The sequence below is a fragment of the Mobula birostris genome, chromosome 11 (genome assembly GCF_030028105.1).
Source record: "Mobula birostris isolate sMobBir1 chromosome 11, sMobBir1.hap1, whole genome shotgun sequence".
NCBI classification, from domain to species: domain Eukaryota; kingdom Metazoa; phylum Chordata; class Chondrichthyes; order Myliobatiformes; family Myliobatidae; genus Mobula; species Mobula birostris.
This window is the reverse complement of record NC_092380.1, coordinates 11106528-11124752: the sequence shown is the minus strand read 5'-3', so window position 1 is coordinate 11124752 and position 18225 is coordinate 11106528. Positions and strand designations below refer to the sequence as shown.

General features: G+C 47.1%; 1 protein-coding gene across 1 annotated transcript; it reads right to left on the bottom strand.

Moving 5' to 3' along the window:
* Positions 1-1994: 1994 nt before the first annotated feature.
* On the bottom strand, positions 1995-15581 carry LOC140205365 (uncharacterized). The gene is made up of 5 exons (XM_072272960.1): positions 15524-15581; positions 5493-5714; positions 5027-5182; positions 3268-3528; positions 1995-3118 (listed from the first exon to the last, which is right to left on the bottom strand). The coding sequence occupies exons 1-5, from the start codon at positions 15579-15581 to the stop codon at positions 1995-1997; spliced, it is 1821 nt and encodes a 606-aa protein (XP_072129061.1).
* Positions 15582-18225: the final 2644 nt, after the last annotated feature.

Below are 18225 nucleotides of genomic sequence, written 5' to 3'. Positions count from 1 at the left end.
GAGGGTCAGTGTGTGTGTGTGTGACCTGTTCCCCCAGTGAGGGTCAGTGTGTGTGTGGGATCTCTTCTCCCAGTGAGGGTCAGTGTGTGTGTGACCTGTTACCCCAGTGAGGGTCAGTGTGTGTGTGTGACCTGTTCCCCCAGTGAGGGTCAGTGTGTGTGTGACCTGTTCCCCCAGTGAGGGTCAGTGTGTGTGTGTGACCTGTTCCCCCAGTGAGGGTCAGTGTGTGTGTGACCTGTTCCCCCAGTGAGGGTCAGTGTGTGTGTGACCTGTTACCCCAGTGAGGGTCAGTGTGTGTGTATGACCTGTTCCCCCAGTGAGGGTCAGTGTGTGTGTGTGTGACCTGTTCTCCCAGTGAGGGTCAGTGTGTGTGGGACCTGTTACCCCAGTGAGGGTCAGTGTGTGTGTGGGACCTGTTACCCCAGTGAGGGTTAGTGTGTGTGTGGTACCTGTTCCCCCAGTGAGGGTCAGTGTGTGTGTGGAACCTGTTACCCCAGTGAGAGTCAGTGTGTGTGTGTGACCTGTTCCCCCAGTGAGGGTCAGTGTGTGTGTGTGATCTGTTACCCCAGTGAGGGTCAGTGTGTGTGTGTGACCTGTTCCCCCAGTGAGGGTCAGTGTGTGTGTGACCTGTTCCCCCAGTGAGGGTCAGTGTGTGTGTATGACCTGTTCCCCCAGTGAGGGTCAGTGTGTGTGTGTGTGACCTGTTCCCCCAGTGAGGGTCAGTGTGTGTGTGGAACCTGTTACCCCAGTGAGGGTCAGTGTGTGTGTGTGATCTGTTACCCCAGTGAGGGTCAGTGTGTGTGTGTGACCTGTTCCCCAAGTGAGGGTCAGTGTGTGTGTGTGTGTGACCTGTTCCCCCAGTGAGGGTCAGTGTGTGTGGGATCTCTTCCCCCAGTGAGGGTCAGTGTGTGTGTGACACGTTCCCCCAGTGAGTGTGTGTGTGTGGGTGTGTGACCTGTTCCCCCAGTGAGGGTCAGTGTGTGTGTATGACCTGTTCCCCCATTGAGGGTCAGTGTGTGTGTGGGACCTGTTACCCCAGTGAGGGTCAGTGTGTGTGTGTGACCTGTTCCCCCAGTGAGGGTTAGTGTGTGTGTGGTACCTGTTCCCCTAGTGAGGGTCAGTGTGTGTGTGGAACCTGTTACCCCAGTGAGGGTCAGTGTGTGTGTGTGACTTGTTCCCCCAGTGAGGGTCAGTGTGTGTGTGACCTGTTCTCCCAGTGAGGGTCAGTGTGTGTGTGAGACCTGTTCCCCCATTGAGGGTCAGTGTGTGTGTGTGATCTGTTACCCCCGTGAGTGGCAGTGTGTGTGTGTGACCTGTTCCCCCAGTGAGGGTCAGTATGTGTGTGTGACCTGTTCTCCCAGTGAGGGTCAGTGTGTGTGTGTGTGACCTGTTCCCCCAGTGAGGGTCAGTGTGTGTGGGATCTCTTCCCCCAGTGAGGGTCAGTGTGTGTGTGACACATTCCCCCAGTGAGGGTCTGTGTGTGTGTGTGTGTGACCCGTTCCCCCAGTGAGGATCAGTGTGTGTGTGTGACCTGTTCCCCCAGTGAGGTTCAGTGTGTGTGTGAGCTGTTCCTCCATTGAGGGTCAGTGTGTGTGTGGGACCTTGTCCCCCAGTGAGTGTCAGTGTGTTTGTGGAACCCATCACCCTAGTGTGAAGCAATACCTGTGGAATCCCTGCACAGCTGTACTCAATGTCTATGGACCTGGCACCCAGGTAGGATTCAGTATCGCTAGGGCTGTACCCCAGTGATATTAAGAGTGTGGGATTCCGGGACATCAGTGATTGTAGTCCGATTCCCATCTGTAATTGGGTACCTCTGGAACCCATACCAAGCGAGACACAGGTTTTATGTAACCCATTTTCCTGGGGAAGTAATATTCTATGTTCTACTGATAGGTGATCAACAAATTAATATAGTTTTCAATGTACCTGATTTGTACATCTCGTTAAACATGTGTAATGATGAAATCAAAGTAGTAAACAGAAAATATTACTCACCCTGAATTACTACTGTCACTGGAATCACTAGAATCATTAGACTCACTGTTTTCACTGGATTCATTGGATCCATTTGAGTCATCTGAATCATTAGAGTCATTGGAATCACTGGAGGCACTGGAATCTTTGGAGCCACTGCTTTCATTGGAGTTACTGGAATCGCTTGAGTCACCAGAATCACTTGAACCTTTGCCTCCACTGGAGTCATTGTTATCATCAGAGTCATTTGAGTCACTGGAATCATTGGAGTCTCCAGAATCACTGCTATCTGCAGAATCATTAGAGTCACTGCTATCACCATCAACTCCAGAATCACTGCTGTCACTGGAATCATCTGAATCACTGCCATCACTGGAATCATTAGAATCACTGCTGTCACCAGAGTCATCAGAATCACTGTTATCACTGGAGTCATCAGAATCACTGCCATCACTGGAGTCATCAGAATTGCTGCTGTCACTGGAGTCATCGGAATCACTGCCATCACTGGAGTCATCGGAATCTCTGCTGTCACTGGAGTCACCTGAATCGCTGCTGTCACTGGAGTCACCTGAATTGCTGCTGTCACTGGAGTCATTGGAATCGCTGCTGTCACTGGAGTCACCTGAATCACTGCTGTCACTGGAGTCACCTGAATCACTGCTGTCACTGGAGTCATCAGAGTCACTGCTATCACTGGAGTCATCAGAGTCACTGCTATCACTGGAGTCATCGGAATCACTGCTGTCATTGGAGTCATCAGAGTCACTGCTATCACTGGAGTCATCGGAATCACTGCTATCACTGGAGTCATCGGAATCACTGCTGTCACTGGAGTCATCGGAATCACTGCTGTCATTGGAGTCATCAGAGTCACTACTATTACTGGAGTCATTGGAATCACTGCTGTCACTGGAGTCATCGGAATCACTGCTGTCACTGGAGTCATCGGAATCACTGCTGTCACTGGAGTCATCGGAATCACTGCTGCCACTGGAGCCATCAGAATCACTGCTATCGCTAGAGTCACTGCTGTCACTGGAGTCATCGGAATCACTGCTGTCACCAGAGTCACTGGAGTCACTGCTATCACTGGAATCACTGCTATCGCTGGAATCACTAGAATCTCCCTCTCCGGTGCCTGGAATAGAAAATAACAAAATTTAGGTTCAATTTATGAATAAGCCGTTTTGCACAGCTGACATAACAGTGGCATTAAATATGTTTGATCTGATGGAGCATACAGGAATTACATGTGACCTTTGAATCGCCTGTCCAGTGGTGGTTCACCTTCCTGATTGTCATCATCGATCCAGTCAAGGCCCAGAAGTTCGTGGCCACATTTGTTGCCAGGCACTGCCACAATGGCACCAGCACATAATGCAGCAAATCCTGTCATCGTCAACCTCCAGTGCAGCAAGGCATCACTCGCCGCAGCGTCCAGTGCAACAGAGCATCGCACGTCACAGCAGGCAGCACGACAGAGCATGGAAGCCACCTGCAGTCCTGGACCAGAGTCATTAACCATGCCTCTCTCCCCCCAGCAGGTGACTGAATGTTTCCAGCATGTCAGCATGGAACATGAACATGAGAGCACAGTACAGGCCTTTCGGTCCATGATGTTGTGCCAGCCTTTTAACCTACTCCAAGGTCAACCTTACACTTCCCTCCTGCATCGCCCAAAGCTCTCCATTTGCCTTTCATCTCTGTGTCTACCTAGAAGTCTCTCAAATATCCCTAACGTATCTGCCTCTACTGCCTTCCCCGGCAGTGTGCTCCCGGCACCCACCACTCCCTTACCTCTGACATCCCTTCGATCACAGCTGACTTATTTTCCCCCACAACCCTGTCCTCCTGTCTTCTCTCCATAACCTTTGACACACTTACTAATTGTGAATCCATCAACCTCCGCTTTAAACATAGATAGGTAGATAGATAAACATACTTTACTGATCCCGAGGGAAATTGGGTTTCGTTACAGTTGCACCAACCAAGAATAGAGTATAAATATAGCAATATAAAACCATAAATAATTAAATAATAATATGTAAATTATGCCAGATGGAAATAAGTCCAGGACCAGCCTATAGGCTCAGGGTGTCTGACCCTCCGAGGGAGGAGTTGTAAAGTTTGATGGCCACAGGCAGGAATGACTTCCTATGACGCTCTGTGTTGCATCTCGGTGGAATGAGTCTCTGGCTGAATGTACTCCTGTGCCCACCCAGTACATTCCCAGTGACTTGGCCTCCACAACTGTCTGTGACAAAGAATTCCTCAGATTCACCACCCCCTGACTGAAGAAATCCCTCCTCATTTACTTTTTGGCTGGTTTGACACAATATTATGAGCCAAGGGGCCTGTTTCTGTGCTGTACTGTTCCATGTTCTATGAGATACCCTCAAGGTCCCAATTATCCTTCCTGATGACCATTCTGAGTATTCAGGACGTCAGCAGCAGAAAAACTGGAGCAGCTGGTAGAGCCATTGCTTCAGAGCTCCAGAGACACGGGTTCAATCCTGACCGCAGGATCTGTTCGTGTGGAGTTTGCGCGTTCTCCCCTGTGACCAGGTGAGTTTGCTCCTATACCTCAAGGTGGTGCAGGTTGGTAGGTTAATTGGCCACTGTAACCAGTCTCTAGCGTGAAGGAGAGTGATAGAATCTGCAGTGAGTTGATGGGAAATGGGGAGAATAACAAATTGTTTCACATAGGAGTATGTAGAAACAAGTGCTTGATTAATCAGCATGGATTTGATGGGCCGAAGGGCCTGGTCTATGCTGTATCTAAATCTCTATTCACCAACACATCCTGTGGTTCTCCACTTGGTCGCTTGGTCCCTCAGAAAACTTGTTTCTCTCATGGTGGTCCTTGCCCACATTACTGGCCCTACCTACCCCATCGTTTGAGCTTTTGCAGCGGAATATTTCCCCATTTGGGACAACTCTTCCGGAGAGATTGAGAATGAGCTACCTCTGGAACTCGGGCCCACTCAGAGTGTAACACGGCGGGAAGTGGCTGGTGAGACCAGAGGAGAGGAGTCAGGTGACCTACCTCCGTGCCCATCGCCGTATCCCTGTCCTTTCACGCTCCCGCCCCAGCCTCCGTGCCAGTGGCCAGTCCCGACGTCGTACCCATTCCCATTGTAGTCTCCTTTTCCTGCGCCTGTGCCATGTCCATATCCATGTCCAGCCCCGTTCTCGGTGGACTCTGAAAAAGAAGCGATTCATTGAAATAGGGGAGGGGTGGAAACTGACCGAGCTGCCACGTACGTATATCATGGGCAAAGCGTTGGCCACTGGGAGCTGGATAGAAAGTGTCTGGAGGATTATGGGACACGTGCAGGCAGATGGGGTGAGCTGACAACCGGCACGGACGGGTCAGGCCGAAAGGCCTGTTGCCATGCTGTAGGACTCCATGATTCCAGCTCGCTGGGCTCTGAAATCTCCGCCCCTGGCAAGCATTAGCTGAATCATGAAGCTGCCAACTCACTGTGAGAGAAGAGAGGTTGGACACTCACCACCGCTGTCACTATCTCCGCTGTCGTCACCGTGGCTATTGTTATCTCCGCTATCGCTGTTTTTGGCACTGTATCCGTTGCCATAGCCGTAGCCATTGTCATACCCGTTGCCATAGCCGTAGCCATTGTCATACCCGTTGCCGTAGCCGTAGCCGTAATTACCTCCATTGCTTTCATTACTGTCACTCTCAGCACTGCGCCGTGCCAAAGCATGGCCAAGGTCTGGAATCAGAGAGAAGGGACGTTAGGATGGGGAGGGTGGCACACTTGGCATCCATTGAATACGGTACGCACCATGTGACTATTCTGCAACGCTGTCACCGTCAACCAGGCGCTAGTAAATTTCAACCAATCAGTGACGCCATGGCCTGAAGCTCCTCAGTGATTGGTGCAAGCCAATGACTGACAGGGACCTCAATGCCTGATGGTATTGATATAGGTTTACTGCTGTCACATGTACCTGGGTTCAACGAGAAGCTTGTCTTGCATACTTATCATACCGATCAAATCATTGCACAGTATATCGAGGTAAATCTGGTAAATCGGAGAAAGCACAGTGCAGGTAAACAATAAAATGCAAGATCATAACGAGGAGGATTGTGAGGTCAAGAGTTCACCTTATTGTCCATGAGGTCTGTTCAAGAGTCTGATGGTAAATACGTAAAAAATGATAGCAAGTAGCTTTTCATTCATGATTCCCTGATTTGGCTCTTACATGAGACCCATCGAACTGAGAGAAGATAAAATGCGGGGTGAGCCCAGCCTGTCCCTGGGCCACTAGACTGACTGGCTCAGTTGGGGGATCTCCTGGGCCTGGCCTTGGTGACCATCCAGGGGCCCAGGTGGCAGGCAGTCAAGAACACAGCCTACGCCAGTTGCCTGCCTCACATCTGTGGTTATGTTTGTGCCTGAGTGCCCCTGGGGAAGGAGCACGTGGTATCCACTGTGACACTGGGGTCTTCCAGGACCAGTGGGCATCACATGGGTTTGAGTCTGGTTTCGATATCGATGAAAGAGTTGTAATTTGAAGTTATTAAGCTTTTTTTTTTACTTTTAGTTTGAACGTGGGTTTGAATTTAGCTTTGGATTTGGATTTGAATGTAGCTTTGTAAAAATGTAAGACGATAAGACCATAAGATATAGGAGCAGAAATAGGCCATTTGGCCCATCAGCTCTGCTCTGCTATTTCATCATGGCTGATCCATTTTCCCTCTCAGCCCCAATCTCCTGCCTTCTCCCTGTATCCCTACATGCCCTGACCAATCAAGAATTTGTCAGCCTCTGCCTTAAATATACACAATGACTTGGCCTCCACAGCAGCCTGTGGCAATGAATTCCACAGGTTCACCGCTCTCTGGCTAAAGAAATTCATCCTCACCTCCATTCTAAATGGACGTCCCTAATTCTGAGGCTGTGTCTTCTGGTCTTGGACTCCCCCCACCATAGGAAACTTCCTCTTTACATCCACTCTATCAAGGCCTTTCAACATTCGATGGATTTCAATGAGATTCCGCCCCCCCTTCTGAATTCTAATGAAAACAGGCCTAGAGCCATCAAACACTCTTTATATGCCTTTCAATTCCCGGATCATTTTTGTGAACTTCTTTTGAACCTTCTCCAATAATGATGCCATAATCACAGAATAAACCTTCTTTGGAAAAGGTCAGAAGAAGCAATTAGTCTAGTCAATCTCAGGTGAACTGACTGGGATGGAGCTCCACCATCGCCTGAATCCTGCAGTCCATCCGAGAGTAACTCGGGAAGTTTTATGATGAGAAATGGAAAACGCACGGTAACATACACAAAACGCTGGAGGAACTCAGCAGGTCAGGCAGTGTCCATGGGGAGGAATAAAGAGTCGACATTTCAGGCTGAGACCCTTCACCAAGAATGGAAAGAAGAGGAGAAGAATGCAGGATCAGAAGGCGGGAGAGAAGTGGGGTGAAACTGATGACTTCCTGGCTAAGTTTAGGGACAATGTAAAGATAGGTGGAGGAGTAGATAGTGTTGAGGAAGCAGAGAGGCTGCAGGAGGACTAGACTAGGAGAATGGACAAGGAGGTGGCAGTGTCAGGAAGTGTATGATCGTGCACTCTGGTAGTAGGAATAAAAGCATAGATTATTTTCCAAACAGCCGGAACATGACTGGAAGTTAGAGAACTTAATGAAAATGTTGTCAGGTTGGAGGCTAGCCATTCAGAATACCCTCTATTTACCCTTTGGTTTCCTTCTATAGCTGTCAAACATATTTATTCAAATCTGCCTGAAACCCCAGTCTGTGGAAGAGCTTATTAAGAACGAGAGCCTCTTTCGCCTCTCCCAATCTTTTTTTTTATTTTGGCATTTTCCCCCTTCCTTCTCAGTCCTGAAGAAGGGTTTCAGCCCAAAACATCGACTGTCTTTACTTTTCCACGGACGCTGCCTGACCTGCGGGGTTCCTCAGTATTTTGCATGCGTTGCCCAAGAGGTATAGGCGCAAGAGAGGGTAAGGAGTTTAAAAGGCCGTCTGAGGGGGTCAGTTTTTTTACAGAGTGGTTGATAGTTGGAACACGCTGAAAGAGGAGGTGGTGGATTCAATTACAGTTATTACATTTGGATAGGATAACAGAATAATAACTGTTCCTGGATCAGGTGGTGTGGGCCCTGAGGCTCTTTCACTTTATTTGCTGCTGCCATTAGGAACCCCTGTCACAGGAAAGCAGGGACCCCCATTACCCAGGCTCTGGTCCCTTTCTACTGCTGCCATCAGGAAGAATGTACAGGAGCCTCGGGACTTACATCACCAAGTCCAGGAATAGTTACTACCCCTCAACCATCAGGTCCTGATCTAGAGGGGGTAACTTCACTCACCCCATCACTGAACTGTTGCCACAACCCATGGACTCACTTTCAAGGACTCTTCACCTCATGTTCTCGATATTTAAGGCATCCGCTAGTCTTGCAAGACCATGGATCTGCGCCTGGAAAGTCTTCACTCTCCAGGGCGCAGGCCTGGGCAAGGTTGTATGGAAGACCAGCAGTTGCCCATGCTGCAAGTCTCCCCTCTCCACGACACCGATGTTGTCCAAGGGAAGGGCATTAGGACCCATACAGCTTGGCACCGGTGTCGTCGCAGAGCAATGTGTGGTTAAGTGCCTTGCTCAAGGACACAACACATTCCCTCGGCTGAGGCTTGAACTCACGACCTTCAGGTCGCTAGTCCAATGCCTTAACCACTTGGCCATGTGCCCGGTCTTGGTATTTATTGCTTATTTATTATTATTTATTTATTATTTTTGTTACTTGCACAGTTGCTTGTCTTTTGCACATTGGATGTTTGTCCATCCCATTGGGTGCCATCTTTCATTGATTCTATTATGTTTCGTGGACTTACTATGAATGCCCGTAAGAAAATGAATCTCAGGGTTGAATATGATGACGTATATGTACTTGGATAATAAATTTACTTCGAACTTTGAACCTAGAATATAAATAGGGAGGGCACAGGTGGATATATCCTAAAGTGAGTAAATGGGCTTTACATCAATTAGTGGAAAAGATCAACATGGACACAGTGATCCAAAGGCCAGTTTCTGTGCTCTACAATTCTATATGACAGTGGGTGTCTTTGTAGGCACAACACACCGATATAACATGAACACCACAAGTAGTTTACATGGCTCTCTCTATTGCAAGAGGGTTGGAATTCTTAGGAAAGTCTTGCTGCTGTTTTATACATCTCTGGTGAAATCATTCCCGGTCTAACATAGAACACAGAACAGTACAACACAGCAAGACTGTGCTGACCTTTTAACCTACCCTAAGATCAATCTAACCCTTTCCTCCCACATAGTCCTCCATTTGTCTCTGATCCACCTAAAAGTCTCATAAATCTCTCTAGTATTTCTGCCTCTACCACTATCCTCGGCATGCATTCCACGCACACGTCATTCTCTGTCACAACCACGGATTCGGCAGCACTGTAGATACGGCAATTGCACTCATGGATATGTACATGTGAGCTAATTATTATTTCATAGTGATCGTATTTAACTCCATTCATTCCGTCGTAGTATTTGTCGAGACTTGGACACAGCAACACTTCACTGCCTGCTTGCATTCCGTCTTGCCTGAGAAATTGGACTGTCAAGTCAACTGACTCTGGAGACTCTGAAGCTTCAGTGTCTCTCACTCCGCACTTGGGCCATATCCGAACCCAGTGACAATTCTCTGTGTGAAAAGAGACTACCTCTGACATCCCTCCCTATACGTTCCTCCAATCACCTTAAAATTATGCCACCTTGTAATTGCCAGATCACAAAGTACTCCAGCAGGTGATTAGGCTGGGAAGGCTCAGCTCATCATGGGGACCCAACTACCAGATTTGGAAACAATCTTCAACTCTCGAAGACTACAGTGAGCTCGCAACGGTATTAAAGACCCATCCCGCCCCAGACTCTGTCTGTTCAATCTCCCGTCATCGGGTAAGAGGCACAGAAACATATTAGCGAAGCCAATAAGACTGAAAAACAGCTTCTTTCCGAGGGCTGTTGTGCAGCCAAGTAATGCCACACCCTGGCTTGCCAATGGCCCCTGTGTGTTATGGAGTGTTAAAGTCACTTGCTGCATGTAAACATGGGAATTTTATCTATTTATTTATTCATTTGTTTGTTTGTTTGCTTGTTTATCTATCTATTTATTTATTCAAGAGCTGAAGGTCATGGGTTAAGGGTGAAAGGTGAAATATTTAAGGGGAACATCTTCACTCAGGGGATGGTGAGGTTGTGGAACAAACTGGCAGTGGGAGTGGTGGATGCAAGTTCGATTTCAACATTGAAGAGAAATTTGGTTAGGTACATGGATGGGGGAGGTGTACGGAGGGATATGGTCCAGGTCCAGGTTGATAAGATGAGGCAGAATAATAGCTCAGCATGGACTAGATGGGCCAAAGGGTCTACTGTAGTTCCTTATGACTCGTCCTTAGCCTGTGTTGGCGACCGTCCAGAGGAGGTTCAGGAGCACGATCCTGGGAATGAAAGGGTTAATGCACGAGGAGCGTTTGACGGCTTTGGGCCTGTGGTCAGTGGAGTTTAGAAGAATAAGTGACAACACAATTGAAATAATGAAAGGCCTAGATAGAGTGGACGTGGAGAGAATGTTTCCTCTAGTGGGGGAGTCTAGGACCAGAAGGCACAACCTCAGAATGCAAGGACGTCCCTTCAGAACAGACGTGAGGAGGAATTTCTTTAGCTAGAGGGTGTTGTATCTGTACAACTCATTACCGCAGTCAGCTGAGGAGGCTTAGTCATTGGGTATATTCAAAGCGAAGGTTGATCGGATCTTGATTGGTAAGGGAATCAAAGGTTATGGGGAGAAGGCTAGGGAATGGGGTTGAGAGGGAAAATAAATCAGCCATGTTGGAATGGTGGAGCAGACTCGATGGACCAAATGGCCTCGCTCTGCTCCCATGTCTTATGGTCTTATGGACAAGCCATCCATTTTGGGTCAAATCTGAAATCCTGGTCATCTGAGTGAGGTTTAAAGGGGATGCTGGTGGGGGTGGAGAGACAGAGGCTTCTGGAATAAATTCCAGAGCTACAGGTCTCCCCAGCTGAAGGCATGGCTGCTGTAGGTCAGAAAGAATGATGGAGAGTGCAGAACTAGAGGAGCACGGAGCTCTCAGGAGATTGTAGAAGGTCAACAGTGGTGAAGCTAGTCAGACATGCAGAGTAGCAGAGTTGGAGGTGATTAAACCTTGCTGGGAGGAAGGTTAAGAGAAGGAACAGAGACAGGGAGGTAGCAAGAATTATTCATGTTAAATGTCCATTTCCTTTCTGCTAAGAAGGGCTGTTCTGATGTGGGCGTAAATTGAGAAAGTTTCAAAACTTTCCCGTAGCCGAACTAGTATGTAAACCTCTTTACTGAATCAACAGTGACTCACTAAATACATCAGTCAGTTCTGTAATGAAGTGCACTCTACAACCTTCCACTGATCCACAAAGGGAATACAGTCTCCAGACCAGCCACAGAGTACACACAAGCCTTGGTACATACTGGAGAGTGGAATTTCTGACAACTTCCTCTCCACCATCCTTCACCTAGCTCCAGTCACTCTCCCAAACGTCAATTCCCTCTCGCAATCTACTCTCCATCTTCCCTTCTCCCAGTCTCTATCTACCTACCCTTCTGAATTCCATCTGCCCCACTTCCACCCATCTCCCTCCTTCTCCCAACCAATCTCCTGTCATTCCTATTCTCTCATCCATCCACGTGTTTACTTAGAGATACAGCGTGGAATTGGCCCTTCCAGACCTTTGACCAGCCACCCCTGAAAACCCTGAATTAACCCTAACCTAATCACGGTACGATTTACAGTGACCAATGAACCTACTCGGATAATTTGTACCGTACCCTACAATTTTAATTTGGCTCTTTACTTTGTTTATCTATGCGTAATTCTTACTTTCTTAAGTTATTGTGTGTTATGTGTACTATTGTGCTTCACACCCTGCTCTGGAGAAACGTTGTCTAGTTTAGGGTTGTACACCTATACAGTTAAGTGACAGTAAACTTGACTTGACTTTGGACTGCAGGAGGAAACAGGAGCACCTGGAGAAAACCACAAGAAGGACATGCAGAGACCTCTTGGAGAAGAAGCTGGAATCGAACTCCAAACTCTGACTACCCAAGCTGTAATAGCGTTGCACTAATCACAACACCACCTCTCCATCCTTTAGATATATAGATAGACATACTTTATTGATCCCGAGGGAAATTGGATTTCGTTACAGTTGCATTAACCAAGAACAGAGTATAAAGCCTTGCAGAGGGTGGTTAGGGGAGCAGAGAAGGTTATTGGGGTCTCCCTACCTTCTGTCCAAGACCTCTTTCAGAGTCGATGCCTCCAGAGGACACGGTACATCATTAAAGACCCCTCACACCCTCTCCATGAACTGTTTGTTCTTCTGCCATCAGGCAAACGTTACAGGAGCATCAAAACTAAAACCACAAGGCTACTAAACAGCTTCCTCCCACAGGCAGTCAGACTGCTAAATAGCTGCTCCACCTGACTCTGCTTTGGACACTTTTAACTTGCACTGGACACTTATAACTTGATTTTAACTGACATGTGGCTGTTGTGTTTTACTAGTTATTGTTATGTTTATTATTTAGTGTTGCGTTTGTTATGTTATGATTGCACTGCTCCTGAGAAATGCTGTCTCATTCTGCCCTGCAGAGCTGATGTACGGTCAGAATGACAATAAAGTTTTTTGATTTGATTTGATTAAATATAGCAATATAAAACCATAAATAATTAAATAATAGCATGTAAGTTATGCCAGCTGAAAATAAGTCCAGGACCAGCCTATTGGTTCAGAGTGGGAGGAGTCGTAAAGTTTGATGGCCACAGGCAGGAATGACTTCCTATCCTTCTTTCCCTCTTTCACCCCTCTCCCAATCTATCTATTTCTTCTGATCGCCAATCTCTGTCCCTTTCTTTTCCGATTCACATATATTCCCTCTACTGATCTTCATCCGTCCTAACCCCTAATTATTCTCCATTCCTGCTCCTCTTTGCTGTCCACCTGGAAAGTGGGAAGGGCTAGAACTGGCCATGGTGCACTTTGCGAATAAATAGCCCACCCAAATGCCCCATCTGGAGCGCCACACACTCAGAAAGTAATGGTTCCTGAAGGTCTCCCTTACTGGGCGAGCTGACTTCGAATAAGAATTGGTGTCTTTCAGGAAGAGTGTGGGAATAAGAATCAAAATCAGGTTTAATATCACTGTAAGATTGTAGCTTTGTGGCAGCAGTACAGTGCAATACATTTTAAAAAAGCTATAAATTACAATATAAAATATGTGTTTATAAAAATTAAATTAAATAAGTATTAGGAAAAGAGAATGACGTAATGCTTGTGCATTGGTCCATTGTCCATTCAGAAGCTTGATGGCAGAGGGGAAGAGGCTGTTCCTAAAGCTTTGTGTGTGTATGTTCAGGCTCCTCTACGTCCATCCTGATGGTAGTAATAAGAGGAGGGCGTACCCTGGGTGATGGGAGTCCTTAATAATGGTTGCCACCTTTTTTGAGACATTGCCTTTTGAAGATGTCCCCGATACTGGGGAGGATAGTGCCCATGATGGAAATAGGATTTGGGATTTTTTTTAATATCCCAGGAAGTTCATGGAGTGTGTTGTGCTAACTTGGAGATGGAACACAGGGATAATGTGGACTCACTGGACAAGGTCTTTTGGGCTGTTGTTGAGCACGGACTCTCTTAGCTTTCTCCAACAAAGAGTGGGCCCGTTTATTGACAAACGCCAACTTATTTTGGACTCCAAATGGAACTGTAATCCTCATTGAATATACCTACTCAACAGATGCCTAGATGCCATTGAGATTTTCTTGGGTATAATGTGAACTTCGTCCCAAATGCCAGTCTCACATATTGGTCTTCAGTTGCCATCAAATGGAAACTGGGAATGAGTACTGGCATTGGTCCAGGAACCTTTTTCTTCCCTTAGGCGTTAAACCGTAAGGTATAGGAGCAAACTGAGGCCATTCAGCCCATTGAGCCTGCTTCACCATTTGACCATGGCTGATTTATTATCCCCCTCAACCCCGTTCTCCTGCCTTCTCTCTGCAACCTTTGACGCCCTGACTGACGAAGAAGCTGTCAATCTCTGCTTTAAATATACCCTCTGGCTTGGCTGTCTGCGGCAAGGAATTCCACAGTTTCCCCACTCTCTGGCTGAAGAAATTCCTTCTCATCTCTTGCCAAAAAAACAGAACCACAGTACGGACCTCTTGGCCAACGACGTTGTGCTGACCTCTTAACCTATTTCAAGATCAATCTAACCCTTTCCTCCCACATAACCTTCCACTTTTTTTTCACCGTGTGTCTATCTAATGTCCCTAATGTGTCTGCCTCTACCACTACCCTTGGCAGTTCAATCCATGCACCTACCACTCTCTGTTTCCCAAACCTATCTCTGACATCCCTCTATACTTTCCTCTAATCACCTTAATAGTATGTCCTCTAGTATTGGCCATTAACAAACTGGGTAAAAGTCACTGCCTGTCCACTCTGTCTCTACCTCTTATCATAAAAATTAGGCTTTTAGCAGCAGTAGCCCAGTATTTTATAGAAATGACAAACCTCCTGTAGCTAATAAATTGGGCTCTGAGTGTATGTTTATGGTCCTCTGCTGCCATTGCTCATCTGTTTAGAGATTCGACATGTTGTGCATTCAGAGATGCTCTTCTGCACACCACTGTTGTAACGTGTGGTTATCTGAGTTACTGTCACCTTCCTGTCAGCTTGAACCAGTCTGGCCATTCTCCTCTGACCTCTCCCATTAACAAGGCATTTTTGCCCCCAGAACTGCCACTCACTGGATGTTTTTTTGTTTTTCGCACCATTCTCTGTAAACTCTAGAGACAGTTGTGCATGAAAATCCCAAGATATCAGCAGCTTCTGAGATACGCAAACCACCCCATCTGGCACCAACAATCACTCCATGGTCAAAGTCACTTGGATCACATTTCTTCCCCAGTCTGATGATTGGTCTGAACAACAACTGAACCTCTTGACCGTGCCTGCATACTTTTAAGCATTGAGTTGCTGCCACGGGATTGGCTGATTAGATATTTGCATTAACAAGCAGGTGTACAGGTGTACCTATTAAAGAGACCACTGAGTGTAAATGAATACATTTTTACATCCCAAGATGTGCTCCCTTCACCCTACCACCACCTACAATCCTTTGATTTATCCGTTGCAGTCTAGATTGATGCAGCAGTCCCAAGACCTTAGCCCGGGCTCCACTTTGAGCCGGGGCACAAAGGCCGCAAAAGTTGGCATTCACCCGTCCTCCGACACCCGGCCCGTCCCAAACCCACCCAGAGCACTGGCAATGCACAGATGGAGGGCTGCAACAGTGTCCTCCCCGCCCACTGCCTCCCGGCACCGGGCGGTAACCCGCCAACGGGTCAGGCCCCGGTCGTGGGGATCCCGGGGACCGGAAGGAATGGTAGTAGGTCGTACTCACGTCTACCGTGGCTCACGGACAGCAGCCCCAGCAGGGCGACGAACAGCAAGATCTTCATGTTCTTCTGCCTCTATCTCTCCTTTTCTGAGTGGGACACTTGTGTGATCTCTAATGGTGTGGAGCAGAGCTCCCGCCTTTTATACTCTGCCCAGTCACAGATGCCCCATTGAAGGCGGTAGGATCACATGGCGACTGTGGCCAAGTAGGCCTGGAAGACGGAAGGATTGTGGTTTCCCACACCACCAGTAATTCCAGAAAACCCCAATCTCTAGATCGTAATTACAGTTTTGTGAAGGCTGCCAACACCTACCAGAGCAGCAAGCAGCAATAAGGAAAACAAGGCGGAAAGTGGAGAAGACTTACTAATTATCGCTTCTGCATCTTGTGGAACTTATGACAGTCACTATTGTTTTAAATTCAGACTTCATCTCAAGTTGTTTATCTCATTCACTTGTCCCTGCCTCCTCCGTCAGAGGGGATGTTGCATACTGATGCTTCGATTCACTTTGCTCCAATGCAACCCCGTCCATTAGCAGAGAGCGTGACGTGTGTAATCCAGGCAGGTGCCCCCCGGTGCCAGTGCTGACAGAGACAGAAACCATCAGACATACAGTCATTGATGTGAGACTGAGGGAGTGCCTCACTGTCAGAGGGACAGTACCGAGGGAGTGTCACACTGTCAGAGGGACAGTATTGAGGGAGTGTCTCACTGTCAGAGGGACAGTATTGAGGGAGTGTCTCACTGTCAGAGGGACAGTACTGAGGGAGTGCTTCACTCTCCTCAGTAACAAAACAGAGGTTCTGTCCAATGTCTTGAGTGGACGTAAAAGATTCCTAGCCAAATGGAGGAAAGTTGGGGAGTTCTGTTCATGTGCAGTGGGCAATGTTCAGTACTCAACGTTTAGTTCATATTTAGAAGAACTGGGATGGCTGTAACACATTTGTTTGCATCTAGCACCCTCTGCACTGTCCCATCAAACACCCCCGGCACATGAACTGTATGGGTTAGATGGAGTGAAAATCCCTCCACACCATGACCGCACTCCGAGCACAAGGACATAGGTTAGAAACATAGAGTCGCCGTGCACTACAGCACAAAAACAAGTCCTTTGGCCCATCTACTATGTGACAAACTATTATTCTGCCTCGTCCCATCGGCTCACACCTGGGCCAATCCCCTCCATTCCCCTCCCATCCAAGTACTTACCCGAACTTACATTTAATGTTGCAATTGAACCCACAGCCACCATTTCCACTGGCAGCTTGTTCCACACTCGCAGCCCCCTTAAGGTGTTCCCCCTCAGGTTCCCCTTAAATATTTCACCTTTCACCTTTCGTCTATGACCTCTAGCTCTAGTCTCACTCAACCACAGAGGAAAAAGCCTGCTTGCATTTACCCTATCAACACCCCTCATAATTTTACATTCCTCCATCAAATCTCCTCTTATTCGCCTGCATTCCAGGAAATAAAGTCCGAACCCTTTCAACCTTTCCCTGTGACACACATCCTCAAGTCCCAGCAACATCCTTATAAATCCATAGTTCTGTTATGGTTATTATTATATTATGGATTTATTGAGAATGCCCACAAGAAAATGAGACAATGAATCTCAGGGTTGTATATGGTGACATATATGTACTTTGATAATACCATTGACTTTGAACTTTGAACTTCGAGTACTCGTTACCTACTTAGAAGAAAGCAATCAGTAAGGTTGAACAAATACAGGGAAAGTTTACTTGGATGTTGTTGAGACTACAAATTTGACCTCACAACTTTAACATAACATCCCATCTCCTATATTCAAGTGTCCAGATGACGGGTCTCGGCCTGAAATGTTGACTGTTTATTCCTCTCCACAGATGCTGCCTGACCTGTTGAGCTCCTCCAGCATTTTGTGTGTGTTGCTCCAGATTTCCAGCAGCTGCAGAATCTCTTGTCTTTGTGATCTGTACTCATTACTCTGACTTATGAAAAACTTTTGAAAGCCAAATTTGGACATAGATTTAAGCCCTCTCTACACAGTCCCACCCACTACTCACAGCTCATGAACAGTATGGGTTAGACACAGAGAAAAATTCCCTCTCCACTGTTCCATCAAACAGGCCTGGCGCAGGGAATATACAGGCTGGACACAAAATAAATCTCCCTCTGTACTCCCCCTTTAAACATGCTCAGTACATTGACTGTACAAGCGAGACACAGACGATCAAGTTTATTGTCATTTAACTATATGCATATATACCGTCCAATGCAACAATGTTTCTCCGAACCAGGGTGTAAAGCACAGTGTACACATAACACACAATAACTTGTGAAAGTAAGGATAAAATCTACAAATGAATTATGCATTAATGGACTAAGTAAAGTGCATAAATTAAATACTATAAGGTACAGAACAGATTAACCAGTGACACTTTGAATCTCCCAGTGGCCACACATTTTAATTCCACATCCCATTCCCATTCTGACATGTCTATCCACGGCCTGCTCTACTGTAAAGATGAAGCCACACTCAGGTTGGAGGAACAACATCTTATATTCCGTCTGGGTAGCCTGCAACCTGATGGCATGATCATTGCCTTCTCAAACTTCCACTAATGCCCCACCTCCCCCTCGTACCCCATCCGTTATTTATTTATATACACACATTCTTTCTCTCTCTCTCTCCTTTTTCTCCCTCTATCCCTTTCACTATACC